The sequence below is a fragment of the Aspergillus luchuensis genome, chromosome 6 (assembly GCF_016861625.1).
Source record: "Aspergillus luchuensis IFO 4308 DNA, chromosome 6, nearly complete sequence".
Taxonomy (NCBI): domain Eukaryota; kingdom Fungi; phylum Ascomycota; class Eurotiomycetes; order Eurotiales; family Aspergillaceae; genus Aspergillus; species Aspergillus luchuensis.
Window position 1 is genome coordinate 1,344,880 of NC_054854.1, and position 27,774 is coordinate 1,372,653.

The window sequence follows — 27,774 nt, forward strand, 5'->3', positions numbered from 1 at the left end:
GTTCTCCAGAATAATAATATGGGGTAACCCTTTAACTTACCATGTGAGAAGAATGCGATGACGTCCCCATTCGCAGGATTGGTGTCATCCACTCATCGCCTGGTCAACAACTGCATGATGGAAATATAGTAGCTATATTGGGCTTACTTGTACCGGTTACATTGAAGCACTCGTCCGAAGCTGCTCCTACCCACTGACCCTTAGTATAGTTCTCCCAACCAACGGGAAGGACCATTTAAGGAGGAGTCGACAGAACATAGCTCTGAGTTCGTTTATGCAATAGAATTTGGCACAGGTTCAAAGGCATAAAGCAAGTGGAGATGGTCTGAGTGACTATATTAATGATTTATGACCCCATAGTGTCGCCCAAGGACGCCATGTGTACGCAGCAGTACATGAGAAATCCGGCAAGTTACTGCGGAAGTGGCCATTTCGGAAAACGAACCCAAATAATGTCCGAAACCTACTTGTATCCCGGCATTGCTTACTATTCTTCATAACTGAGCGGCATGCGATATTAAATTGAGCCGCAGACACTCCATATCGATAAACACGTCCTCAAACCCAGCCATGCATGCCTAGATAGCGGACTGATTCCCGTCCCACAGCATGGAGGGTATGCAAACGCCACAATAGCCGTGACCTGAGATTCGAAAGCGCCTCTTCGCTTGGCGTTGGTGAATAAGTACCTTCGTCGATTGTTACAGATTTGTCGCGAGACTTCAGCGGGCTTGATATAGCCGAGATTATTCGACCGGCATTCCCGGTCGTCCGAAGCTTCGTGGTCTTGCTCTTTTCGGCGATGAAAACCTAGCTGATTAGATTTAGCGGGTAGCCAAACCTGCTTCGATCCATGGTAGCTATCCGAGCGAGCAGAATACAGTTAGTTATGACACTCTGATTGGTGGCTTGCTGCTCCGATGGCTGGGCCCGATGGGCCGCCGGCAGTTGTCAAACATTTCAGACAGCTCAAATGCCTCCAATAAGTACCAGTAGCAGCTAGTTCGGACTACATTCTCGTCTACTCACTTTGAAGGACTCACCATAACGACTATTCTCTTCCTGTGCCCACACGATAAAGGATATAAGCGCCAATGCATAGTAGGTAATCTTCAGACAGTCGCCACCCGTGAGCCTAAACGGACTTTGCTCGCTCTCAGAGAAGACAAGTGGAAGGCTAATCACCTGCTCTCAGATGGCCTAGACACCTTAACTCCATGGGCACAGGCGGGGATGTCCGGGGCGATCGCCTGGAGTGGAAATCCAGAAGCTGGTTCCAGCTCAAGTCGCACCAATGAATGGCAGCGCAGTGGAAGCGTCAATGAGTGGTTCTGCTGCCGGCTGCGTTTCCGCCACTCACAGTGACTTTTCTTCCGCCACGCGATAAAGACCAACAAAAGAAGACATCTCCGTTCTCTCCCTTCTTCTGCCTTTCATGTCTGTTCAAACGAGCCGCTATGTTTCTCGACGGCCAAGTGGCCGCTCTCTCCCTCGATGAGAAGCTCGCGACATCACGCAGTGTACCTCTGCCCGATGATGACTCTCCGGTGGTGTCTCCTTCGCTCGCATGCATCTATCGCCATACCCCGACGCCGACCATCGTCCTCGATTCATCCATGGCCATTGTCGAGGTCTCTGATAGTCATCTCGCTTTATCCGGCAAGACGCGCCAATCTATGCTGCATGCGACCGTTCGTGACCTCGACCCAGCTGCCGTACCCGCTCCTAACATCGCTATCCTCTGTGGCGCACTGCGTGCAGCTTGCTCAACGAAGGAAACCCAGATAGTGGAGAGAATCGTGTCCAGCGACAAATCTTTATACAACCTCCGAGTTACTCCCATCTTTGACGCATTCACTCTGCTGTACATTGTATTGGAGGCCCACAAGCTTTCCGAGGAGACCGCCAGCGTTAACCATGCCTATACAAACGAAACTTACAAAATCCTCGTGGATACCGTCAAAGAGTACGCCATTTTCATGCTCGATACACAGGGCAATATCACCACCTGGAATCCCGGCGCTGCAATCATGAAGGGATGGCCAGCAGAGGAGATCCTGGGCAGACATTTTTCCGTTTTTTACAGCCCGGAGGATCGCCTGGCTGGAAAGCCCTCCCGAGGTCTTGCTGTGTGCTTGCGCGAAGGCCGTATGGAAGATGAGGGGTGGAGGTATCGGCGCGATGGCTCGCGATTCTGGGCCAATGTGCTTATTACTCCCATCTACCAGTTCGGGCAGCACGTTGGTTTCGTCAAAGTCACCCGGGATCTTAGCGAGCGCAAAGAAGCCGAGGCCCGTATAATCGCTGCTTTCGAAGAGTCGTCACGCTTAAAGACCGACTTTCTCGCCAATATTAGCCACGAAATCCGGACTCCGATGAACGGGATGAAAATTGCCATGACAATGCTGGCTGACTCGGATCTGTCACCGACACAGCTCGAGCATGCTGCCATCATCCAAGACTGCATGTCTCTCTTGCTTGAGACTGTGAACGATGTGCTTGACTACTCAAAACTTTCATCTGGCTCTTTCTCCCTACATTCCGATGTCGTTGATGTCAGCGATGTGGTCGGAGCCGTTATACGGAATTGTCGCCCATCTTTGAAGAACGGTGTCGAACTGACCACGGACATTGCACCTGACTTTCCCCGAAATCTTCGAGGAGACCCCCTACGATATCGCCAGATCCTGCAGAACTTGGTCGGCAATGCAGTCAAGTTTACCGAGAGCGGCCATATCCGGGTCTCCACAGCGTGCTCTCCGGACGAACAAGAGGAGGGATGTTGCATCGTGCGTACAGAGGTCGTCGACACCGGCATCGGTGTTCCTGATAACGCAATGAATACCCTCTTCACCCCATTTACCCGCTTTGCCAACTCGACCACCCGACAATATCAGGGAACTGGATTGGGCCTGTCGATTTGCAAAAGTCTGGCTGAACTCATGGACGGAAAAGTGGGATATTCCCCGAACCCAGATGGCCAAGGCAGTATCTTCTGGTTTACTGCCAAATTGGGAGATCGATCTCGTACCCCGTCACTCAAGCCCTGCAGTCCTGCATTAACGCCCGTGGGCCATGATCTTTGCGATAAAATGCGAGCCATTGCGCCCCACAAACATGTCTTATTGGTTGAGGACAACATGGTCAACCATACCATGATGTTGAAACTCCTTCGCAGCATCGGCTTCACGCGAGTGGACGGGGCTTGGAATGGCGCCGAGGCACTTTCTAAGATCAAGAAGAAGCCGCTATCCTACAACGTCGTCTTAATGGATGTCTCCATGCCCATCATGGATGGCCTTGTCGCGACAGGAAATATCCGCGATATGGGGCTCCAAATGCCGATTATTGCAGTCACGGGCAACGCCATGCAGGGCGATGCCCAAAGCTACATCGCCAAGGGCATGAGCGATTGCATCGGCAAGCCGGTTCACCGAGATCAACTACTGAGTGTTCTGTGGAAGTGGATTGGATCATGATAAGAAATACGGGGATGTACTTGTCTGTTATTTGCATAAGCGCAGCGCAGAGTACGGCGTACTGGGTATATAAACAGTCGGTCTAACGATCTTATATTCATTGCTTTTCTCACCGGTCTGGTTTGGGGTTCTCTTTCCATCTTCCTTTATGTTTTGTCCTTTTTCTTTCCTGCTTTGTTCACTTAGCCTCTAAGATTCTTGTAATCTTACACACTTAAGGTTCCAATATATGATAACATGATTATTTCGAAGCAAGAAAATCCTAAGACCCCTCTTTTGGCATCTGACCATACAAGAAGGATACCTCCAGTACTATCTGTGATTCTACAAAGCCTACGTACTATATTTGTTATTTCTCTCTTCTGTGTTCTGCGTCCCCAAATAATTATGCTTCTTACTGGGAACACCTTTGACAATGTTCCTTTTCTCCTAAATACATCTGCTTCGTTTGGGTGCGAAAGCCAAGCTTCTTGCATATTTCCGCACGTAGTACAATTTCATCTAGTCAGACATCGTCTATTCTGCCACGGCTAGTAGTGTATCTATATCAATGTCTCCTGTCTATAGCAGTAATAACCCGTCCACACCGATACCACACAAAGTCCTCAACCGGATCAAAAACCACAAATAATATATTTATCCCCATTTACATATCAACACAATCCCAATAATCCTCATGTATCGACATACCAGTCTGCGTCCAATTCGCCTGTCTCGGGTACCTAATCAACAACCCCCATTAGCTCCCTATTCCATCCATCCAAGGAAGTAAGACAATAATAACTTACGGGCAAATCTTTCGATTATGAAGCAGCGTCGTTGGATCTGCATTATCCTCAAAGTTCGTGGTAACCATATACGACGGGGCATGACCACCCTCTACCCAGCTGATCAGCGTGAGGAAAGAGTCATGGACGTAGTTGTCGACAACGTTGGCGGGGGTGAAGTTGAAGAAGTTCCCGGCTTGGTATGGGCCCGCTAGGTACCATAGGGCGGACATGCAGGTGGGGGTGCCGGTGCAGTGTCTATCTTTTGGTTAGTCATATACCTTTGGGAGGGTTTGTGGGATGTTGGGGTTGGAAGGTGAGAGAGAGGGGGGCTCACTCTAATCCCGGAATCAAGTAAAGCTGATAATGTTGGTCAATGTCGATGCCCTTCTCCAAGGCAGCGTACGTGGCTTTGTGGTGATAGTACACACTTGAACCCGGTGGTACCACTGAGTCCGACATGCCGTGCCAGTGGAAGAATTTCCCGCCTCGGTTAAAGAAAGGAGACAGGTCGAAGTCGTATGCGTTTGCGTGGGCGGGATTACGCGCGTCTGCCTCGGCGATGAGTTTGTATGTCAGGTCCTGGGCTGTGAGGTTCTTGAAGCCGAGGATGTTCTCTATGTACCATGATTTGGAGTGCTGGTTGCCGAAGGTTGTGTTCCAGGTGGGTTCGCTGCCGAACCATGCGCCGGGGTAGATGAGGTCTTGGTCGAAGGTGGTCCAGTCGTTGTAGATCTTGTGGAGGGTATCTAGTTTTGGTGCAGTAAGGCAATTGGATGTCTTGTTACTGCTGCAGGCTAGGGCTTCGGGGTGGAAGAAGCAGCCTTGTGGGTTTGAGATGATGGAGTCCGTGAGCCTTGTCTTGGGGATCGCATTGGCGGAGGACCTCGTCCGTGATGACTGGGTATAATGTGGGTGGGATTGAGGAGTTCGAATGAGCTAGACCGCCGATAGTTGTCTGCTTGTAGTTGTAGAATGCCTGGTGTGTCATCCACCAGGTTGGGGCACCCGCCATAGCACCATCATAGTCTTCTGGGTATGTGTGGATGGACTTCATGACTTGTCGGCCTCCGTCGGAGCATCCGGTGATGTAGTGTATTTGGGTTCGACGCCATACCAGGCCTTTACAATAGCTTTGGCGGTAAGGGTGGATAGGTGCAGTGCTCTATGACTCCAGTCGATGAGACCATTGGGGGTTTCCCAACCTGGAATGTGGTCTGGCTCGTCGTGACCGGAGTTGGGGCGAAGGTGGCAAAGGCGTAGCGTAGACCTGCACTTGCTACGCCCCATGAAAGTCCAGAGTCGGGGGCTGCCATCCTGGAGGTCGTCAGTGAAAAGTCAAGTTGGGGTTGCATAGCCTTTACACATACATGATACTGCCGTTGAAGTGGGTAAGAAGAAGTGCTCCCAAGCCCCAGGTCGCGCCCTGTTCATTGGTTCCATTGACTCGGAACGCACATACAGGTGGAATATCGGTGGTAAACGTCGAAGCGCCAATATAGTCAGTGAACTCATCCAGAGTTTCATTGCTGTCAACGTAAAAAGCGTACGGAACACTCAATGTCGCTCCATTGAGCCCTGGAAGATTGTTTACAAAGGCCTGCAGCCCACTAGTGGTGCAATTGGGCGCATTGTCTGCCGCGTAGGTGGTGGCGTTCTCGTAGGCGCAGATATCACCTGCGGGCAAGCTGCATTTAAATTGCGCACTGGCAACGGCTAGAAGTGATGCCCATGTCGTAAGAGCTAGTGAGAGACCCATGTTGGAGAATATGGATGATTAGCAATAGTTATGTCTATCCTATTAGCCATGGTGATGGGAAGCGCATTTATAGCTGACTTCGTTTCCGGACTTCGTCAAGTCATCTCGGGAGCCCGTCGGGTCTGCCCTTGTCCGAGAGGCATTTCGAAGCCTCATACATAGTGAGCTGTCCGATAGTCTTGCAATGACGCGTGAGGCGTTTCGTAAATCCGTCATTTCCCCTGCAGATCCGAAGCTTAGCACCCACCTCGAGACGAGCCTGTCACAGCTCTATTATAAGTACCTTTCAATACTCACGCCATCTTACAGAGATCGCGAGAGGAAATCTGATGTGACAAGTGCCTTGAGACTTGGCAATGAGATGTCGTCCTGGAAGCCTATTCCTTGGGCATAATTCATGGTCCCTTACTCGCCAGGGTAGTTAATTGCCGGTGCAGAACAGGTCGGGGATAATTGGACATTCCCCACCCGAGGATCGACGAGATGGATCTTCGCCGATTCTCAACGAACCCGCCCCACGGACCAACGCGTCGTGTCCACTTGAACCGGCATTAACTTGCGGAGATTAAACCTCATTGAACGTAGGCAACATATCTTGTTCAAATCAAGCCTGCGCTATGAAGCTTGGCCTTTCCATTACCCACCGTCCCTATCATATCAAGGACGGGTTATCAGTAAGTTGAAGGAGCCCTGCCACTAGATAGCAACCGGGGATCTCTGATCAGGTGTCTCTGGTAGACAATGGACCCCTTAGGTTTACCCCCAACACTGGGAAAGGACTTCAGTGGGTCATGGACTCTGCCCTATTGTGCAGAGACCTTGCGAAACATAATTCAAATACAATGACGTGTGCCACCACTCTATATTGCTTTGGATGGCGTTCACTGCTTAGGCACACTCTGTAGCTGGAAGCAAAGCAGAGAAAAAGGAAGTAAAAGGATACAGTAAAAGTAGAGTGACAAGCATCCAGGCCAGGCCAGGTTAATTGAGGGATTCTAAATCTGCTGCTACGTTGATAATCAGATTAAGAAAGATTCTAATTCTAGGCTTAAGATAGATAAAGAGGGAATATCAATCATATTCATCATTCTTATGAATAAGACGTGCCTGCTATACTTATTTAGGTCTTAAACATTTACTTCATCTATTTCATCGGAACATATACTATTAGCCGCCCGAGGATTACCATAATCCCAAAGCAAGATTAGTCCACGGTTATGCATCTCTTTTGTTAGTATCCCTTGCCCCACTCGTGTAACAGACTGGTCTACATGGTTTCTCCCTGCCTGTATGTAGAGAGAATGTAACGTCCTGTCCAAGTATCCTATCACAATATGACCCACATGTAACACTCCCCACCGAGTTTCACCCTCTTGCTATACAGTTCCGGTAGCATAGGCTTGTATTGAGTACGATGAGACTTTTCACATTAGGTAGTCTACAAAATAGATCATGCTTTCTTAGTATGGTTGCCGTGTCGGGTCATTAGAATCTTTGAAAGAAAGAATGCATCACATCTAACAGATAATGAAGTTCCACCAGAGGCAGTGATTGGTGATTCGAGGTGATCAAAATTGCGGCGCTATTTATAATGTTCCTTCAGAAGAATGGAAAAGTTTTCAATGCCTTACAGGCTTCCCTTGAAAATTTGGGATTTATAAAAGACTTTGCCGCATATTTATCTCCAGCAAATTGTAGCAATCGTGCGAGCGCAAGTCATGTAGCACGCGTTAAGTTATATGTAACTATACAGGTCATCTTTAACCTCGGAGTTCGTCTACGTTCCATAGTCACCCACAAATAGAATGAATGGATTAATTTTGAACCAATCACATTTCCTCATAAGATATATGTCCACTTGTTCTGACCAAGATGTAGTATGGTTGAGAGATGGTGACACTTCCTCTTACAACATAGAATAGACTATCAAATGTACCATAGCAGCAATCACAAGCAAGCATAAACACATCTTCCCGTACAATTCCAGACAATAAAGCAACCTTCCCGTCCCGATCATCTGCGCCGCTTCCCATATCTGCAGGGGTCCTTGCTTGACTGCTGAAAAGATCTCTCCTACCCGTACACCTTGCTGCTGCTGTCGCGATGGCCTATAGATAATCGTCTCGCAGATGGGTGGCAGGAGACTGGCCTGCACCAGAATTAACGCCATATAAGAGGGAAGGAGGAGAAACAGCTGGGCAAAGAGCATAAGTGCCGATATCAGGATGTCGGATCTCACGATATACGACAATCCCTCTATTGTGACGTTCTCGCTCGACGCCGGAGCGAGACGACTATTGAGTAGCCCCGGGAAATGCACCATCATTGCCTCGGCCGTGGAATAAATTAACGTGGGAAGCACAAGAGCTCGCCATCGGCGGAGATCGTGGGGGCTAGGCACGAAGCGCAGCTGGTCGCGCTGAAGGATGGTTTTCGCGGTCCAGAAGAAACGGGTCTCCGCGAGCAGGACCGATGCAACAACATACGCTAGCTGACTAGGAAGCAGAATAGTCGATATGTTAGTCACCAATGAGTGCATCACCCAGTAGGTGCAAGCGGAATAGATGCCATTGAGGAGAAGAGAGAAACCTCCTCTGCGGTAAAGAGCGGCACTATTTTGAAACAAGTAACGACTTGATGGAGCTAGCTTCTTGTCTGCGACCTTAGACACATTGACCTGCTTCCCCACAGTTTCGAGGATTAAGATAGACATTAAGACATGGCCAATGATGTATCGGACCTATGCTCTGTTAGTTCTTGCGGACAATGATGATACTTTGTTAATGGCTTACTAGGATGTCAAGGACAATCCCAACTGAAATTGGTGCTAAAAGTAAACCCCTGTTGAATTGAGCAGGGCCCTTTTGGAAGGATTGATGAGTTCGTGCAAGTAGGGGATAATCTCCTGCGGAATAGATGATGGTATTGAGGAGTTCGCGAAAGATGATTAACAGAGACTGTGGGCTTGGAGTGTATGCCATAATGTATCTAGACAGTGAGCAGAGGCGGATTATTGAAGTTGATGTCTCTGCGCTCATGTGATGGAAGGACAGGCATTATATTTTGTCTGAAACCGAGAGATTTCATATGTTGCTCCATCTGTCCTATCACAAAAATCGCGCATCTCATGTTGAGAGCACTAACTTGGTTGAGGCTAATTTCGGACTACTACCAAGCTACTACCAAGCTACTGCCAAGCTAACGCCATGTCCACTTTTTCATTTTCAGGGTCTCAGTCGTGGGCACGGAGAAACGCGATCGGAGTAGTCCAGTGAACAGGTATATTGAAGGCCCTATCTACACTATAACTGACTCAGAATATACAATCCTATATCCCTATGAAGCACTTCACAGTTGTCAATAGACCTAGTTCAAAGGAGGAGCTTTTTAGGTGGTAAGCCTATTCCTTTCAGACCCTGGTCGGATTCTGAAAAGGCTGCGAGACATGCTTCTACTAAGCTATGTTAGTGGCCCCACCCAATGTAACCACTACTAAATACATGATGTCCTAATTGTCTTCTGCCAGATTAGTCCGGACTAGAGACTGTTTTGCTGTTGCCTCAAACTAGGTCGTTCGTATGTCTGCTAACCCCTATGCAATGATATTGTTTACCAAACCCATGTCCCAAGCTTCCCATCCCTGACCGTCTAACCTTGACCATCCATCCTTGCAGTTGTTAGTCGAGCTTTCACGGCTCTGACCTTGGTCGGCCCTAGCCCGAGCACCATTGAGGCTGGATGTCCAGGTTTTGATATAGCCTTTGACCTTGGATCAGGGTATCACCCAAGTCCATGGTAGTTTCAAGACTTGGTCAGCAACAGAGCAGCAAATCGTATCTGATGGCGCAAGCAGACTGCGGTCGCTAATCATTACCGGAGATTTTCTTACCCTGCCAGTAACCTGGGTGAGCCAGAAAGGCTGTGGTTATCGAATAGTCAGTGAGAAAGAGCATGGACGAAAGAAAAAAGCTATCTAGATACTTAGTAGAAGCCACAGACTTTCCATTCTATAGGAACCTTTAGTAGCCATGTTTAGCAAATTCTTCATAATTTTGTAGAAAAGAATTCAAAAATTCTAGTTCATTAGATAATATTCTACGGCGAGATTCAAATGAAAGTAAAAGGAAATAAAAGTGTATAATCCAAATATATTATATTCATTATTAGAACTCCGCAGCAGAATAAGCATGAGGAGGCGTTATGCATGGCAGTCTAAGTGTAAACTTCATGGTTAAATCTATCAATATTGCTGTCACATCTTCGACCATTCTTAGCATCTGGGATAGAAGTAATTGGGGCGCGGGAATGAATCTATCCACAGCAACTGCTAATTGATGAAGCATAAGTAGCCCACTATAAAGGGATCAGCCCACACAGGTTTCCACATACTATCTCCTGCAGTCATAAGTTAGATATCGACTCATACAAGGCCAATATCACTTTTCAAAAAACAATAGACATGGCTCTAATTATTATCATCGGTGGTCGATAACTGAAGGTGGTAGAAATGACATCAATCTGCTGAGGAAACCGGACCCTTATCCGAACCGATCATAGAAGTGAGGGGACATTACGAGTAATTGAACAGAGTATATGTGAGTGTGATAATTCCTTTGCCTTCTTGCTACATTTACTAAGCTAGCCCAATCATCTATTCAGATTGAATCCAGCACTGTGAGCCATAATGTCTACCTCTGGCTGTAATATCCTCTCCAACCCCTCCTTCGAGACAGGCTCTCTATCGCCATGGTTCACCACAGCCTCAGATGTAGCAAGAGTCACGACTGCCACTCCTGCCTACACTGGAAATCACTCACTGTATGTCTAGTAACCTCTTCATCTACCCCAATCTAACACATATAACAGCGACCTCACAACTGCCATCGACAACAGCCCCAATTCCTTCTCCCAGACCCTGTCTAGTCTCAACCGTAGCACGACTTACGACTTCTCCGTACAAGTCAAGCCCTCCGTGTCCGGGGCAGAGTTCTGCCATATTGCCGCGTACCTGGGATTAAACACAACCAGTGATACCATTGGTACCGCTGATCTCGAACCTAGTGATCAGTGGACCGCTCTAACCGGGGGGTTCACGGCCAATCGGTCCGCAGATGTTCTGACAATCAGTGCAGCGTGCACGTCGCCTGACAATTCGTATACTTGGCAGGTGTATTTTGATGAGGTTGTTGTGGAGAGGAGCGGATGCAGCGACTGAACTAAATCAGGACTTTGAGAGATATTCTGTCGTAACAGGTGCCCAGCTTAGTGCGTCGAGAGTCTCACGAAATTTCCATACCTAAGATATTCGCGGCATTCAAGCACACACCCTTCTATTCCAATGACACGAGAATTTGCCTACAGAAAACTTATAACTTGATAATCTATGTGATGCGTACATCTGGCGTTAAGTACTAATTATACTCGCCTGGTATGTTAGTTTTTAGTTTGGTAAGCCTAATCAAGAGAGATGATCGCTATTGATGCCTGAGGCGGATGCGGCCTCGGCCTTGTCGGTCGTATCGGGCAAAAGTGGCTTACGGCCGAACCCCCGACCCTTTTCCGGACCAACCTCCCTGGTCTATCTTGCAGTTCATGTCGCACTGCAGAGAAGACAGCCAACCTAAAACAATCTTCGGCCAAAATCTTCGTACAATGACTAGTCCGGGCGTATCCAATACAAGAAAGCGCAGACGCCCGGCGTATTCATGTGTTTCGTGCCGCCGTCGCAAAGTCCGATGCGATCGGGCCAACCCGTGTCGACAGTGTGAGACCCAGAATATTGCTTCAACCTGCACATATGAGCAGAATCGCAATGCGCGTGCCGGTCGTGAAACGGTGCCCTCTACGACTAATGGAAAGAATTATCAGAGGCAAAATGTTGAGAGTAATAGTGGCCAACCTTCACACACGCCTCACGCTTCATCGCAACAGGCTGCATCAACCCCGGGCCAGATCCGAGGCATGGTGTCAAAGACAAGAGTGTTCGGGCAGGGACATTGGATGAATATCTTTTCATTGGTAAGTTGACTCACATATCAAATTTTGCTTTATTGACGACGTTACAGACAGAAGGGCTGCCCAGCTTGCAGCCTCTCATGGGCCTCTACGACACCATTATACGAAATACAAGCCACGGCCCCTTCGATGCCATTGCTGATAAGATTGCTCAATGCAAAAGGCTAGCTCGAAGCATCAAAAGTCAAAGGCCAAGTCGTAGTAGCCTCCCGACACAGATTCATCAGTCACTTCCTGGTTCTGATATCGTCCTCGAATTGGCCCAGCTCTATTTCGCCTCATTCGAATCGTGCTACCGGATACTTCAGAAGAATTCCTTCATGAGGCATTGCCAGACGTACCTGAACAACTACGAAGACATGGATATTTGTATAGTCTTGCAGATCTTTCTCGTGGTCGCTATCGCAGGTCCCTTGCATCAGGATAACAATGTTCGTATAGATGTGGCGTCAAAAGCTGGAATGTGGATCCATACAGCCCAGACATGGCTATCAGCACCACTGGAAAAGAACCGCTTAACTTTGGGAGCCATCCAAGTCCACTGTCTTCTTCTCATAGCCCGCCAAGTAAATCAGGTTGGCGCCGATCTGATCTGGATTTCCACAGGCTCATTGATGAGAATGGCCATGCAGATGGGTCTGCATCAAGATCCCAACTCTCTGAGTGAGATGAAGTCTACAGAAAAAGAACTTAGGCGGCAACTCTGGTACACTATTCTAGAACTAAATCTACAGTCATCCTTGGATTCCGGGATGGTTCCAATGATCGCAACTGCAGACTGGAATACTGAACCGCCAAACGATCACAGCCTCGAATCCGAGCAAGAGATAGGCGAAGAGGAAGTTCCAGCGGCTCATAAGGCAACTAATTTCCAACCTATACTGTCAAAGTCAATACCAGTCCGCCTGCATGCCTCCAGACTCATAAACGACTTGCGAGAGGAACCGCCCTACGATGAGGTCCTTGAAATCGGTCAAGAACTAACCTCAGCATGCCGCGACATCTCTGTCACGCTTGACCAGATTAACTCTGCGTCCCCGTTAGATCAGTTCGCATCCAGCTTCTGCACCCATCTAATTCGACGCTTTACCTTGTGTCTCCATTACAAGTTTGCCATCATGGCAAGGGCTAATCCCCTATTCAGTCACTCTCGCAAGGCCGGTGTCGAAGCCGCACTAGATATCATAGCACTAGTCGAAGACAATCTGTACGGTCGTGTCCTCCGATGTGGAGGTGGCATGTTTCGTGACATCGTGACCCGTGCGGCAATACTCATCTTCTCGGAATCCAGTCCCGATCCAGAAGCGGAAAGTTCAAGTCTAGCGAAAAGAAGGGATTATGCTCGCCAGGAAACTCTTTTGCGAGATGCCCGCTGCGTGGTCCAGTATGCAAAAGAAAGACTTCACTACGGAGAGACCAATGTTAAGGTCTATGTCTTTTATAATATGATGTTAGCCCAGGCGGAAGCTAGGCTTAATGGTCAGTCCGAGGAGGAGGCAGTTTCAAGAACACTGCATGAAAGTGTGGATGTCTGCTACAGTATGATGCAGAACTTGGTAGCCAGGGCATCTATCTCCGCTGGACCCAGTACTGCATCTCTTGAAGATAATCTCGATAGATCGGATAACTTCGGTCAAGTCTTAGACCGCGGCTTCGATTACATCCACGACAGCGACTTCAACTTGGACTTTCCCGACCTGCAACTCTTCTCGGGATGGTGATGTTAATAGTGGAATGGTCAGGGCGAGATACTATAAATGTAACTGACGACAAATAAATTTCCTGAAGCTCAATGTACAAGCTAGGTACGCTCAGCACCAAAACAAATTTCATATAATAATGTAAAACCGCCAGAACTTCCGATGCTTATCAGTTGTCGACCATGTTCGGATACTCCGGCAGTTTCCAGTCCTTGTTGCAATCTTCACGCAGAATCCATTGCGCGAGGACGTCCAGTCTCAAGAAGGATGCTATTGCAAACAGGAGATACACGACAGTGATCCCCAATGTAGATGAAGGGAGCCTGCTCATGTAATCGTGATCGTCCATGAGTCCCTTTTGGACATTCACCATGAAGGGCTTGAGCTTATCCTCATAACTCTTGAAAGCCTCCGCAATGTCCTCCTTCGAACCGGTTCCCTTCGCACAACATTTGCTTATCTCCCCTGCCAGAATGTAAGCACCAACCATGGCACACGGGGTTCCCATTCCTGTCATAGCAGACGGACAATAAGCCGCATCCCCGACCAAGACAACACGGCCCCGCGACCAGCTATCCAGATTCACCACTCCCATGCGCTCACAGTAGAAATCGTCCGCCTCTTCCATACCCCGGATAATCTCCTCCGATTTCCATCCTGCATCGTTAAATACCTGTCCCATAACCTGCTTCTCCCTCTCCACATCACCCCTGATGCAATCCTCCAAAGGTCCAGCCTTGCAGAACATATACGCCTGTACCTTGTGCGGATCATGACGGCGCATCATAAACCCCCGTCCCTGCGTAGTCATATACACCGTGGCGTCGTATCCCTCTCCCTTCTTCAGCTCACTATCGATCGTAAAATACCCAGCACACACCCCAATTGAGTGAACCTGATCCTCACCTTCAAGCATCATCGACCTCGTACGGGACCCCAGACCATCCGCACCAACAACGAGATCAAACCGCTCTTTCCTTCCATCCGACAAGGCCACATCAACAAACTCATCAGTTTGGTCCATCTCCACCACATACAGTCCAAACAAATACTCCACGCGATCCTTAACAGCATCATGGAGCAGATGGCAAAGATCCCCCCTCATAATCTCATAATCGGTAGTGAAGCTCTGCAATCCTTTTCCACTTCGATTCGCAGGGAAATACCCCCATCGCCGGTTGCGGCTATCAACAAGCTGTAGACCCTGTTCTGGGACGGTGACCTTGCGAAAGGCTTCCTCGAGACCCATACGTTGTAGGACTTCAATTCCAGGACTTCGGAGATCGACTTGAAGTCCTGTGGCTCGTAGACCAGGGTATCGCTCGATGATTGTAATGTTGTGGCCGAGTTTGGATAGCCAGAATGCGAGGGCGTTGCCGGCGATGCCTGCGCCGGAGATGAGGATTTTGAGGCCGGTCATTGTTTGTCTTGTTCCACGCTGATTTTGCGAGGGATGATAAATATGAAGAATGAGAAGTAATACTCAGAGCGAAGAAGAGGCACTGACTTCATATATATACGGTGGACCAGCATCATCTTCAAGCTATCCCTTCAGCGAGGTAGTCCGGTATATGACCGATAGGGCCGTTACGGCCGCTACGACCGAAAACCCCGTGATGTCCGAATGCCCGAATTGCCCGAGTGCTAAACGGCGAAAAAATGGGGGCCAACCGGTATCAGGGGTAATCATCGCATCATACTTATTGCTATAGCATATTGGCAGGGCTTTGTTAGCATTGTCGTGGTCCCCCCACACCACTTATCCTTCGCCGGGGCGGCTGGTAGACTGGTATTATAGTGCATTTGCAGGTGTCAACCATTAGACTGGGATATACGGCGTGATAATTGGACTTGAAAAATGTTTCGAAATGGAATACAACCACAAGGGGCTTTGTAGGGCTGGACAGAAATCTCTCTATCTGTAAATCAGACTTGAGTACTATCAGAGTTCAGTGTGCGAGTCGGTAACTCTGTAAGATTGCGTAAGGATAATAAGTTATCCAACATCAAATAAAGGTATAGAACTTCACTGGCTACTATGTCCTTATACTAGAGCGTCTTTCCCTGTGTGAGGATATATTCCCTCCTATTTATTGATATACGACTGGGTTGGTGGGGAACTACCACATTACACATCATAGCATACAATCCTAAAGCATCCCGGTATCATCTATCGTAGACAATCACAGTATTGCAATGTCCAGCGCCGCAAGTACTGCCTGAGCGACATGTTCATACGCCAGCCCTGACAGCTTCAACTTTATCCAGGAAATATCCCTCCATCTACTCGTACCGAAGCTTAGAGGTTTCTCATCCTAAGTCACAAAACTGAAATCATAACTCGTGCATTGGCAGTTATATAAAAGCAAATAACAATTTTGTTCGAACTCCTTTCCCACGGCGCATATAGATGGTCATTCAGTAGTAGCCTGCATGTCTCAACAAGCAACGACACTGACATCTGCATTAACCCCTGCTCTCTCTGTAATGGTCAGCAATAGTCTCAGTAACATGTGGACGTCTCTCATTTGCTGCGGCTGTCGACTGTGTCAACTGCTCCTCTTCACGCGGATTCGGAATTCTCATGGAGCTGGGTTCGTAAGACACTCCGCGTTTTTTTCCAGACGAATTACCCTTCTCCATCATGAATTCAGCCTGGGAAGCACTAAGGTTAAGTCGGAATGCAGCTTCGTCACGACCTGCGTTATTGTCGCCTGAAGACATGATGGTGATTGGGACTCGTTGCTGGATCACTAAAGCAATGGTGAGTAAGCCTCAGAGATTCCTGTGTGACCTTTGGTATCAGGAGAATGCGGAGACAAATCTTAGGATAGCAGATGAGATCGAGGAAGATATTATCTGGTATCTCTGATTGAGATCTCTTTTCGAAGAGGACGAAGACAGCTATTTATCTTGGAGATGGAAGAGCTGTTCGAGGGCATTTTTGCCCATATCAAGTGCTGTTAGGATGGTGCCGATGAGTATAGTTTGCCTGTCAGTATATCTGACGGTGGAAGATATCTACGTGCTGTGTTGAGCAAGGAATACTCCTACAGACATCAGTATAGAGCAACTATATGATGGCAATCGCCCAGATGAAGCCGTAGTCATTGATGAATAGAGCCCGAAATCAGACTGAGTTGGAATGCTATGTGATTCATTGCATCTAATTTTAAGGGACATATCTCTCATTTCCTGGTCCTTATAGTATATATAATTGAAGTTTCCTACCCAGGCATGTACTAGATGACAGCCGCCTAGAATATTGAATTTAGAAAGGGAATGACTTGTTATCGGGTTCTATCGTTGAACTTATGGCAATAATAGCACTATTAGAGATACTCTTGAAATTGGGTGCCGAAGAAGGACGGGGCTACCCTGTGATCCTTGTACTGAGTATACCATACAACATAAGAATTAAAGACTTCTCTAGAGACTCACCATAGAAGTTTGCAGGACATGCATGAAGTATAAGGTTTACATATTTAGAAAGCTACAAAGTTAATTTAAGCTTAAAAGGATAGAAAAGTAACTTGCCGGCCTCTAACCTACAGAATACTAGTCTACGAACCCAATGAATCTCCCAGAGAGGAAAAAAGAAACTCATAACAGATGTTATAGAAAATGAATGTTAATGACACAAATGTCAACTCCCTGGTGATAAATATCTAATCACTCAGAATACAGATCCTAGGTTGAGTAGCAAAGGACCTTTCCGTAGATAAGATCATATAAATCTGGCAGTTTAAACTTAGAGAAGCCCCCCTCCCCCAAAGTTAGACCTCAATTCAATGCCACCACTGGCGCCCTTCTACCATTGTAGCATCACCTCCATTTGTGATCAAGGTAACGTATCTTGTAACTCACAGGAACGCAGTATATTCAAGCGCCAACGCTCATAGAAATAAGCCCTGGGCATGTGGCTATCACCGTAAGATTTATAGGAGCTTACCAATGGAAAAAGCCTCTCAATTCATAGTTCCAAAGCTATGTGACTAAAACTTATACTACCTCGCCTCAACAAGGCTACAGATTGACTGAATGGGGCTTTTCTTCTGACGGAGTACAAAGCAGCATCCGCCAAATTGACAACTCGTGGGTGCTGTGATACACAGGGCTTGCAGAAGACCCCTTCCCCCGAGTGTTCTCTACCCAGAATACAGCCCTACAATTCATATCGAGCATCTGAAGCACCAGCGCAACGATGCGGTAGAGCCGTTACTGACTGCGGCGTAAATATGTTGCCAGGCACTTATTTCACGAATTCGCAAATGATCGTCGATTAAGTCCATCTACTCGTGATAGTGAATCAGGGCCATTCCGGCTATGATACGACGATCTCCTGCCTCCCAATGCGCTCCTCAACACAGGTATGCAAATCGTGGGTGTGATAGACTGGGAATTCTTCTACGCAGCACCGGCAGAGTTCTCAGCTGCACTACCGTGGTGGCTTCTACTCGAACAATCAGAGTATTAGCCCGTTGGTATTGGAGCTTAGACAGAGGAATACTAGCAGCGTTTAGAAACCTTTCTGAGGGTGTTGGTTGAGCATAAACAATCCTCCATAAGCTCTGGATGCTTGAGGCAGGAATAGAGGCTCCCCGGGCCTATGCAAGGAGGTGGCAAAGTGGTAGTTTCTGGGTCAGTTATGCAGCGCGAAGGAATCTTGCTTTTGATGCGATTTCCTGCCAGAAGATTGACGAGCGGTTCTTGGTACCTGCCGAGTCGCCTGTAGAATCATAGAAAATGGCAGTCAAACTTGCCTGCTAAGAAGGAAAAGGAGATGTAAAGGCATGGGCAGAAGAAGCTGAATGATATGACTGGGAGCTTTTCGTGTGGGAGCCTTGATGAATGGGGTGTTATTGTTTGTCATAATTTGTACGCCTTGAGGAGCAAGGCATAGAAGTCTGTAGGGGTTATAAGATTGGGATGTTCCAGGCAATTTCAACCTCTAATTTCGAGCTTCTGTACATCACTAGCATGAGATGTTCCGAGCTAACTGCCGAACTGATCTACATTAGCTCCCTTTAAGGGCAATGTTGCGGGAGATCTTTCATCCGCTGTACTAATATGCCGAATACCCTATCCGCATTATGGATAGCACTCTACGGTGAAACAACTATCTGATGGGTCATAAGGATACCCTGACCTCGGTGCAGCTGCAGGCAGCAGACTTAATTGATAGATGCCTATGTAGCACTGAATTGCAGCAACGACACGTAACCTTCACAGCTCGAAGATGCAGCTACGAAAGGGGCTGTGTTGATTGTTTGAGGGGTACGGAGTAGTCTAACCTCTTTGCGAAAGGATCCGAGTCTCGTGATCAGCATCATGCAGTGTGGGATTGGATGTGTGAGTATGTGATTGGCTGTTGAGCTGCAGAACGTCTCTCCCCGCTTCCGGTGGCGGGTATGGGGTAATGATAGGTTGGTGGTCTCACAATTGGGTCTCCAGTGCAGTAGGGAGGCACGAAACAGCACTTGTTAAGTCATGACCCGGTCGGTAATTCCATTCATTTGTAAACGGTGAAAAATAGCATAAGTGCAATAACCAGCTTGCTTCTCAATTCAATGCTAATCCGCGAAAACTAAACCAGCAAGTCAATGCCCGGTCAAATTCAGAATCCCGAAACCAACAAATTCATGCCTCGTCTCTTCCGGAGAGTAAAATGAAACCCAAACTCCATATGCGCCATCATTCATGAAGCCGTAACCATATTCCACGCTAAGTGTGCCCGATTGTAATGCAATAATTGTTTCCTCCATCATGGATGATCACTGAAGGTCGTAGACGACCAGCGCCCGTTCGATATCCTGGACTGTTTCTTTGTCGCCGTAGGCATCCATCAGGGCCCGGTTCTTTCGAAGACGTTCCTCTTCTTCACGATCGAACTGGGGCTGGCGAGCTTGGTTTTCGTAGTAGTTGGCGACTCCGAAGCCTGTATAGTTAATGGTTAGTTGGTGGGAGTGGATTTATGTATTGAAGGGTGGTGTGTACCGAGAGCTATGGCGCCCATGAGCGGGAGATACCTGTATTCATTAGCTATTATTCAATACGTCATCTGGGGAATGAAGGCACACTCACCACCGACTAGGCTTCTTGAACGCGGGACTTAGAGTAGGTCTCTTGATGAAAGGCTGCGAGCCAGAGGGAGAAGCCGAGACGTTCATGGTTGGTAATGTTGTAGTGATGATTTGATGTTCAGTTTAACTGATTTGTCTTGTTAAGTGTGAAGCGGATACTGGAGGATTCAGTGACGGCTAGACCAAGGTTTATTTATAAGAGGGGGAAGTTCCCGACGATCACCTTATTTTCGGGTTGGGGGAGTGGAGAGTATCCTGATTATGGCATGATCGGGAATCGTCATACGATGGATTTGCCGATCCCCCTCAACGTCACAGCATACCTGCATCATGCAGCATATTCATCAACATGATGTTGCATGTGGGAATAGTAGATTGAATTAAGCATGGCTTGTGATTGTTACAGCATTCCCTACTCTTGCTTGCCACTGGGCTAGAATATTGACTGGGGAGGATGAATGCGATGTCAGGCTTCACTATTTGGTAGATGAGCGATGAATAGCATCGCTGTCCGGTCTGCTATATAATCTGCTTCCGTCTATGTCTTCTCCTTTCCTTTTCTTCCTTATCATCCTGCTATGTTCAGTCCACGAATATATACCCACATTGATGCCCTTGCGCAGCGATGATATAGGGCTAAACTATATATGTTGAACCCAAGCGCCCGGAAGGCTTAGTGGTCGCGTGCGCTGCATGGGACACTCTGATTGAATCGACCAATTACCCTGTCCCCTACTACATCATATCGACTCTCTCTGAATATGCGTTCTGACTCTCAACTATCTCTCTTAACAACAGGCTGTCATACTCCCGCTTGGCGGAATCATACATGCCTTTTGAAGATGAACTTAGCCCTCTCATGTCCGGCTGGCGACAAAATATATAATCGGGCACTGGTGAGGAAGAAGAACAAGTAATCTTCGAAAAATTGCCAGACAACATGGGGTGATAAGCACTTTACCTTACCATACTCAGCTGATCATACAACGACATCGAAACCCCCCCAGAGGTAAGAGGTAACATCATGAAGTAGTACTATTTGTTTCTAACTTATAGCCAGAGCAATGGGATGGGAAATTCCCAAAAAACCGTCTAATCAACACAATTAAACATTGGACACAGAGAACCTGGATTGTCATAATCTCAGCAAGACCACTATCGTCGTCAATATGATATGCGGAAATACGACCCAGCTCTGCACGAATTTCTCTTCTTCAATCAGTCAAGTCCAAGGAGTTATCTATCCTTAACCCTAATACTACCTTACGGGGTTGAAATAGCTGCGAAAGGGCTGTATAAGTGTCTGAAGCGATCGTACGCTCCATGATCTCAAAGATGATCATGACATACCTGCAACTTCCTACAAAGTTTCCTCGACAGGTCTTTCTATATATCTCCCCGGTACGGCAAATAGGCCCGGTGTTGGAATCACTCAAATCTTCCTAGTGCCTTCTTCATATGAAAACATCCCCGGAATATGGAAATAGAGGGGTACTCCCTCGGGTGTACAACCATTCAGAAGGCTCAAAACCTGAAGAGCCACGAACGAGGAAAAGGTCTTCTGGATTACTGGCCTGGGAACGGTGAGGACACAACCTGGAGGCACATACTTATACTCTCTGTTGCTAAGTGCACTATATTTGGGCATTGCAATTCCCTTCATGCACCCGCTCAATCAAGGCAACCTGATAGTACTTGAGACATGGTATGGGTTTCCGCAATGCGAATATGCCTCAAAATATATCAGAAAGAAGCAACTGTTGTCATATCACTGTGCCATGTCTGGCTTGGATGCAAGTGATGTGTCCTGTCCTTCTGGAATTATAAATATGGCAGTTGCTATTTCGATACATGGGATCCGTGGCAGAATGGAGAGCGTTCGAAGTCGAGAAGCAAGAGTGTTTCGGAGAGTTGTCTGAATTCTTGCGAATGAATAGGCATGTTGACCACGGGTATGCAGAAATGGCGGGCGTTATGGCTATATAAAAGCTGCACAATGGCCAAATACGAACTCAAGCTTTCCATCTGCCGTGCCTACGTTGACACAAGAAGAGGAGGCGTATACATCGCAAATAAGACTCTTCGAATGATGTCTTGGCTTCGAAGATATTGGCAGAACCAAGAGAGCCCGAAGGAGGGGGTATCTTTGAGAAGGCAGAACCTTTCCAGCATCAATGAACTTGGCATCTGTGTTCAAGGTACTAAGACTTACGCAGACAGTTCATATGCTTATATACACCAGCAACTCGGACGCGGGCACACTAAGGAATTGATTAAAGCGGAACACAAATGTCTGCACGCTTTATTCTCCTCGCCAGCAATCTTGCCGGACCTGGATAGCTAAGTGGCAAGATTACATTCTGTCTGCAAAGTTAGCAAATTACCTGGCTTGTCCGGTCGCTGTCCCACACTACAATATCAAACTCAATGGGACTGTTCATTCGTCTTCCTGGCTATGTGGGCTGTGCGGGGATGGCTCCATCAAAGAACCTTCGCCCGCACAGAGGCAGAGGGGCGAATTACGAGGAGGTAGTTGATCATGGTCTCGATCTCATGCTATCCGGCATTTGAATGCTTGGACAGACAGTTCATTCAATCTTGAGGATATTCGGCAATCCCCAACTCCCCTTATATACTCTCTGAGAAGTTCCCCTCCCTCAATTACCTTTACTCGCCTAGCTGCAAACTCATTATTCGTGGGCTGGAGTGTGGGGTGACAGTTGAGGATCTCATGGGTTGGCTTGAGCCATACAAACCAGTTCGTGGAGAAGTACACAATGATGATAAAGGCGTCGTGTAAGCAGTTCCTTCCCTTTATAATTAAGATGTCTCCTGCTAACTATGGGTATGTAGAACATTCTCCAACTGGTGGAAGAGTGGAACCGGTTTGGTAATCCGAGCGATGCATCATCAAAGGAAATGGATTCCGCCGCGGCTTACGGGTACACCTATCAAGACAGAACTCCGAATCCTACAAAGTGGAATTTGGTATACTGTATTCGTCGCTAGTACAGGTACAGACCAGATGAATTCACATATCTGCACTACCGGAAGGTCTCGACGCTCGGAACCCAATGGAGCGGAAGATTAGAGATCATTTCGGCATTTATTCAAGGCCTCTAAACGATGCAAGGAACTTCCAAGACAGCTTGGTTGTCCATAGGAAGTTCATTCCTAATGGATTTGAACTTCGTTGAGTCGTGTGTTTAACAAAGGAAATCCCTGGAAGAACCCAGAAAAAGCCTTGAAGTGATGCGCAACAGCTACTCGGCTGTTATCACATTGGCTATGAAGAGCGACTCGTTCGTTTGTCACTATACACCAGGCGAGAACATACATGTCTTTCTTTTATACTATGCACCCATACCCCTTATCATAAAGCTCTGGGTATCTGGATGACCGGATCCGAGAGCCAGCGAGCAAAGCCTCACACTGTCCTCTACATCATAGATCGATATGGCGACACGGCTGAAAGTCCCACAAACTCAATGGCTCCTGTCCTGGGGTCCTGGCCGCCAAAACGCCAGGACAAAACTAATCAGGACATACCGTGGCCTATACCGTCCATGGACAATACATTTCGACGAAGGAACTTTCCAGAGCCACATCCCGTTTTGGCAGAAGTTTGACCATCGCGGGGCTGTCTACCTCATCAAGGGAGCTATACCCAGAGCCATCTCGGGCCAAAGTCATAGCCATTGTATAGATCACAGCTGTCAATTATGCATTTCTATCTTTCTTAAATGCCAGCCGCGGTAAGTAGATGCCAAATGACGAGTCAGAGGGGGAAATCGACAGCAGACTTTGGCACAGCTTCAGACAATATACATGTCTCCGGCAATACTACATCGCATATACTGCTTGCTTGCTACAGAATAGCCGAAGAGGAACGGCACAATGAGGCGTACAATATACCAAAGGTGTCAAAACACAGAATAAGGATAATCTATACAGGCGGTCTGTGTTTGACTACCTTTATATCTGCGGATGTGCTCAGAAACGACAGTCTATGCAAGATGGGCTTCACCACATACAACTCTCCAATTTCCTATGTCACTGGCAGACAGACAAAATCTTGCGTTACATACAATGAAGTTTACATACCGAGACGTGATTGTCCTCGTCCAGGTCACATCGCCAGAATGAATCGGTGGCAATAAAACAGCTTCCTGACCTGCGGAGCACAGTCATATATACCCTCCAACCATTCCACGTCTACCAGGAAGACAAACCGGTCCATATATGAAGACAACACAAGACCTAAGTCTTTCTGAGACTTCTATTCCGCAAAGGGATATCTCATGGATGTCATCATTTACAACCGGCCTTTGTTAAGCAGGCCATTGGCCGAGTCAATCGCGTCGGGCAAATTCACATTGTCCATATATATGACTATCGTGTGCCTGATTCCTTTCAGATCTCTTTGAACAACCGGGCGACACAAAAGGCGTTACCGGGTGTGATGACGGATATGTCTTCCTCGCTTGCATCTCTTCTCGATTCTGAAAAGGATTATGTTGAAGCGAACAAATGGGTCCTTCGGGACGGTTCGTCTCTCGTTTGGTCTTGTTTCTACTAGACCGAGTACCATCCCGCTGTGCATTTCACAGAATACAACCAACTCCTATAGGGTTACTATGTATAGTACTGGCATATTCGGCGCCACTCTCTAGCCAAGATCAGAACGACAGGAATGCCAGACGGGAATTTGACGCAACATGCCTTTGACTTCTGACAATACCGGTATTTCTACTATGGGAGAGTTCAGACTCCACAGGGATCAACGGGTTGAAGATGCTAGTTTAATTCGGAGAAAGCTGAGAGAGGACATGTTTGGTGCTGATTTCGACGATCGCTACATAATTGTATTGACCAATTCCTACACCTTGGAGTCGAGGCGAGATCTCTCGGCCGTGGCAAAATGGTACAGAAGCGCGATGTTCTACGGAGTACAAGCTTAGAAGTCCCGGGCTCGTAAGCCCCTGCTTAAAAGACAAAGCACAAGACAGGGATGGCTATCAAACAGGTACTCTGTTCCCTGACTCTGTAAGCGATCAAGAATCTAACCCGTGAATATCCTAACTTATTGCTGTGTCCGTGTCTTCCCAGAAAAGTTTTCAGTGTGCACCTACATATGTTCTCTCTCATGAGCATTGTAGGAATTAGGAAAAGAACATTGAAAGCAAATATCGCCATGCATGCTCTCCCCGGTCTCAGGGAGAGAAGAGGGTGTATTTATCATATCGACCCAAAAGAAAATGGCTAGCCGATACATGTTTCCTGCGTCGACGAGAACCCTGCATATGGGTTGATGCATCTTTGCACGTAACACAGACGTGATTGTGAACACAGACTGAAAACCCTGATCACAGCGGGGTGTTACATATGTCCCCAGAATCAAACTCTGCGCCAATGCTTCTTTTATGTGGGGTATTCTATATATGTTGAAACTTGGATACCCTTAGGCAGTGCTTTTTCTACAGGCAGGGAGGTCTAGAGAACTTTAAGATATCTGTGTGTGGTGTGGGGGAATCAATTAACGAAGGATTGACAGTTGTAGGGCGCGTGGGTGGGAGGATAGATATGAGTCTCTTGATGACAATCTCTTCCTTCCTGATCGAGTCTTCAGTGGCTGTTGCTGGGTGGTATATAGAATAAAATGGCTATTCTTGGAAACATGCTATTGTGTTGTCAGCTTCTGATTAGGGATGCTTGACCAGTTTGTGTCTATCCAGTCGATGGCGACGATGCTATTGATGAGTTGAGTTGTTGTGGTGGGATGAGATGGATATCGTCGATGTTATGGTGTTGCATACTTGCCGTGGCTGTTAATGGGGGAGTTGAATTGGGAGAAGCCAAGGTGGGAGGGACTCTATGATCAGACTGCTGACTCGGTGTGTTTACTATTCATGAAGATCTAGTCATTCCTCTGGCTGCTTTGGATAACTCAGTTGCATGATGCTATTCAATACAGAGTTAAACCAACATAACCATTGAATTCATTCAACTATCTAAGCACTAACCGCGGCCTGCGCAGTCCCCTCAACCTCCTGCACCTTCGCCTCCTCCTTAACATGCTCACCCTCAAAGCTCTTCATAGGGTAGAATCCCCACTTCTCAAACATCGCCCTATCCTCATCCCACCCATTACAATCCGTCGTAAGCATCTTCTCACCCGTAAACACAGCATTAGCTCCCGCCATAAAGCAAGCTACCTGCTGCTCCTCACTGAGGGAAATTCTCCCTGCCGCAAGTCTAACAATAGTAGCCGGCATAACCACTCTAGCAGTCGCCACCGTTCTCAAAATCTTATCAAACGAAATCATCTTCCTCTCTCCCAGGGGAGTCCCCGGAATCGGCACCAGAGCATTAACCGGGAAACTCTCGGGATGCTTCTCCAACCCAGACATGGTATAAATCAACCCCACGCGATCCTCATCCTTCTCACCCAGACCCAAAATACCCCCAGAGCAAACATTAATCCCCGCATCCCGCACATTCGCCAACGTCTTCAACCGCTCATCATACGACCTCGTCGTAATAATCTCAGGGTAAAACTCCCTCGACGTATCCAGGTTATGGTTGTACGCCGTCAACCCAGCATCTTTCAGTTCCTTGGCCTGCGCTTCATCAATCATTCCCAGCGTCACGCACACTTCCATCCCCATGCCCCGCACCCCGGACACCATGGCTTTGATGTTCTTTAGACTGGTCTTGCGGCCACGCATGTCGCGCCAGGCGGCGCCCATGCAGAACCGTGTGCTGCCGTTGGCTTTGGCGGTGCGGGCGGCTGTGAGGACTTCGTCGACGGGGGACATCTTGGTGGCTTTGAGACCGGTTTGGTACCGCGAGGATTGTGCGCAGTAGGAGCAGTCTTCGCTGCAGCCGCCGGTTTTGATGTTCATTAGCGTGCACATTTGGATGGCGCTGGGGTCGTGGAAGCGGCGGTGGACGGCGGCCTATTTTATTATTTCGTTAGTATTGACTGATTGAGAGAGTGGGGGCAGCGGGGGGAAAGGTATGGACATACAGCAGCATAGGTAAGCTGGTTCAGAGGCGTCTCGTAGATCTGTTGAATCTCTTCACGGGTCCAGTTGGTGCGTGGTGCGGTGGCGGCAGTGGCTTCACGCAGAGCAGTTGGGATACGGCTGGCAATGGCGGCGGCACTGGGGGAGGTGGATTGCACGGTGCCATAGTTGCGGCGGAGGAGGACCCCGGGGAGGGTACGGAGAGACATTGTGTGATGCTTTGTGTATGTGTTTGTCTCTGTGTTGTGTGTGGTGTGTGTGTAGATGGGTATGTAGGATATGGAGTGGTGGAAAGATGAAAAGGTACTGGGGAGGAGAAGAGGGGAGATGATTGTTGACAGTGAGTGAGTGAAGGAGTGTTCCAGGCTACACACTATTAATTAACTACTACGGAGTAATTACTAGACTGCTCTCTCTCCATACTGCTAACTAACTAACACCTCGGGCGAAAAGAGGGGCAGCAGACTATTACTACTTACTATCATCTCACAACAACCGGATTAACATTAGTGTCAGACAGATAGTTGGCCAGCCAGTCAGCGCCGATCGAATGGAATTAAGCATGAGTGAGTAAGTGTTGCGGGTGGGCGGCAGCCCTTGTTGACCCCAACCGGGTGTGGTCAACCACAACATCCATACCCTAGTAATTGACCAAATTGATGATTTGATTCAGAGGAGATAGTGGTGTTGATTGACTTTGTCTCCGGTGAGATGATTTGGTTAAATTGATGGATCAACTTTGTGATCCCAGATAAAATTAGGCATAGGAGAATTAATGGCTGCTCGGAGGGAACTGGCTTTGGGGGGGTTGGCTTGGCTGCATGTGCTTTGCTGGGGGAAGCAAATCCCACACAGTCAGAGTCAACTTCCCTCAATCCCTCCAGAGTCGAAGAATGGGGTTATGACGATGGAAAGATCCACTTGTTACGGACCAAAGGAGCTC

The 27,774-nt window shown here is 47.7% G+C and overlaps 11 protein-coding genes across 11 annotated transcripts; 4 read left to right on the forward strand and 7 right to left on the reverse strand.

Annotated features, from left to right (window-relative positions):
* Positions 1-1,457: 1,457 nt before the first annotated feature.
* AKAW2_60485S (uncharacterized protein) lies at positions 1,458-3,479 on the forward strand (the record flags this gene model as incomplete). The annotated part of the gene is made up of 1 exon (XM_041692616.1): positions 1,458-3,479. The coding sequence occupies one exon, from the start codon at positions 1,458-1,460 to the stop codon at positions 3,477-3,479; it is 2,022 nt and encodes a 673-aa protein (XP_041545983.1).
* Positions 3,480-4,125: 646 nt separating this feature from the next.
* On the reverse strand, positions 4,126-5,303 carry AKAW2_60486A (uncharacterized protein; the record flags this gene model as incomplete). Its single annotated transcript, XM_041692617.1, has 4 exons — positions 4,126-4,201; positions 4,268-4,504; positions 4,584-5,070; positions 5,192-5,303. 4 exons carry the CDS (start codon positions 5,301-5,303, stop codon positions 4,126-4,128), a joined length of 912 nt encoding a protein of 303 aa, XP_041545984.1.
* Positions 5,304-5,606: 303 nt separating this feature from the next.
* Positions 5,607-6,005, reverse strand: AKAW2_60487A (uncharacterized protein; the record flags this gene model as incomplete). The annotated part of the gene is made up of 1 exon (XM_041692618.1): positions 5,607-6,005. The coding sequence occupies one exon, from the start codon at positions 6,003-6,005 to the stop codon at positions 5,607-5,609; it is 399 nt and encodes a 132-aa protein (XP_041545985.1).
* A 1,906-nt stretch (positions 6,006-7,911) lies between these two features.
* On the reverse strand, positions 7,912-9,043 carry AKAW2_60488A (uncharacterized protein; the record flags this gene model as incomplete). The annotated part of the gene is made up of 2 exons (XM_041692619.1): positions 7,912-8,745; positions 8,798-9,043. The coding sequence occupies 2 exons, from the start codon at positions 9,041-9,043 to the stop codon at positions 7,912-7,914; spliced, it is 1,080 nt and encodes a 359-aa protein (XP_041545986.1).
* Positions 9,044-10,689: 1,646 nt separating this feature from the next.
* On the forward strand, positions 10,690-11,220 carry AKAW2_60489S (uncharacterized protein; the record flags this gene model as incomplete). Its single annotated transcript, XM_041692620.1, has 2 exons — positions 10,690-10,823; positions 10,872-11,220. The coding sequence occupies 2 exons, from the start codon at positions 10,690-10,692 to the stop codon at positions 11,218-11,220; spliced, it is 483 nt and encodes a 160-aa protein (XP_041545987.1).
* Positions 11,221-11,597: 377 nt separating this feature from the next.
* On the forward strand, positions 11,598-13,741 carry AKAW2_60490S (putative C6 transcription factor; the record flags this gene model as incomplete). The annotated part of the gene is made up of 2 exons (XM_041692621.1): positions 11,598-12,023; positions 12,071-13,741. The coding sequence occupies 2 exons, from the start codon at positions 11,598-11,600 to the stop codon at positions 13,739-13,741; spliced, it is 2,097 nt and encodes a 698-aa protein (XP_041545988.1).
* A 148-nt stretch (positions 13,742-13,889) lies between these two features.
* On the reverse strand, positions 13,890-15,140 carry AKAW2_60491A (uncharacterized protein; the record flags this gene model as incomplete). Its single annotated transcript, XM_041692622.1, has 1 exon — positions 13,890-15,140. One exon carries the CDS (start codon positions 15,138-15,140, stop codon positions 13,890-13,892), a length of 1,251 nt encoding a protein of 416 aa, XP_041545989.1.
* A 1,046-nt stretch (positions 15,141-16,186) lies between these two features.
* Positions 16,187-16,444, reverse strand: AKAW2_60492A (uncharacterized protein; the record flags this gene model as incomplete). Its single annotated transcript, XM_041692624.1, has 1 exon — positions 16,187-16,444. One exon carries the CDS (start codon positions 16,442-16,444, stop codon positions 16,187-16,189), a length of 258 nt encoding a protein of 85 aa, XP_041545990.1.
* A 3,050-nt stretch (positions 16,445-19,494) lies between these two features.
* AKAW2_60493A (uncharacterized protein) lies at positions 19,495-19,890 on the reverse strand (the record flags this gene model as incomplete). The annotated part of the gene is made up of 3 exons (XM_041692625.1): positions 19,495-19,658; positions 19,718-19,749; positions 19,805-19,890. 3 exons carry the CDS (start codon positions 19,888-19,890, stop codon positions 19,495-19,497), a joined length of 282 nt encoding a protein of 93 aa, XP_041545991.1.
* A 2,644-nt stretch (positions 19,891-22,534) lies between these two features.
* AKAW2_60494S (uncharacterized protein) lies at positions 22,535-22,894 on the forward strand (the record flags this gene model as incomplete). The annotated part of the gene is made up of 2 exons (XM_041692626.1): positions 22,535-22,599; positions 22,657-22,894. The coding sequence occupies 2 exons, from the start codon at positions 22,535-22,537 to the stop codon at positions 22,892-22,894; spliced, it is 303 nt and encodes a 100-aa protein (XP_041545992.1).
* A 2,920-nt stretch (positions 22,895-25,814) lies between these two features.
* BIO2 (biotin synthase) lies at positions 25,815-27,040 on the reverse strand (the record flags this gene model as incomplete). The annotated part of the gene is made up of 2 exons (XM_041692627.1): positions 25,815-26,762; positions 26,834-27,040. The coding sequence occupies 2 exons, from the start codon at positions 27,038-27,040 to the stop codon at positions 25,815-25,817; spliced, it is 1,155 nt and encodes a 384-aa protein (XP_041545993.1).
* Positions 27,041-27,774: the final 734 nt, after the last annotated feature.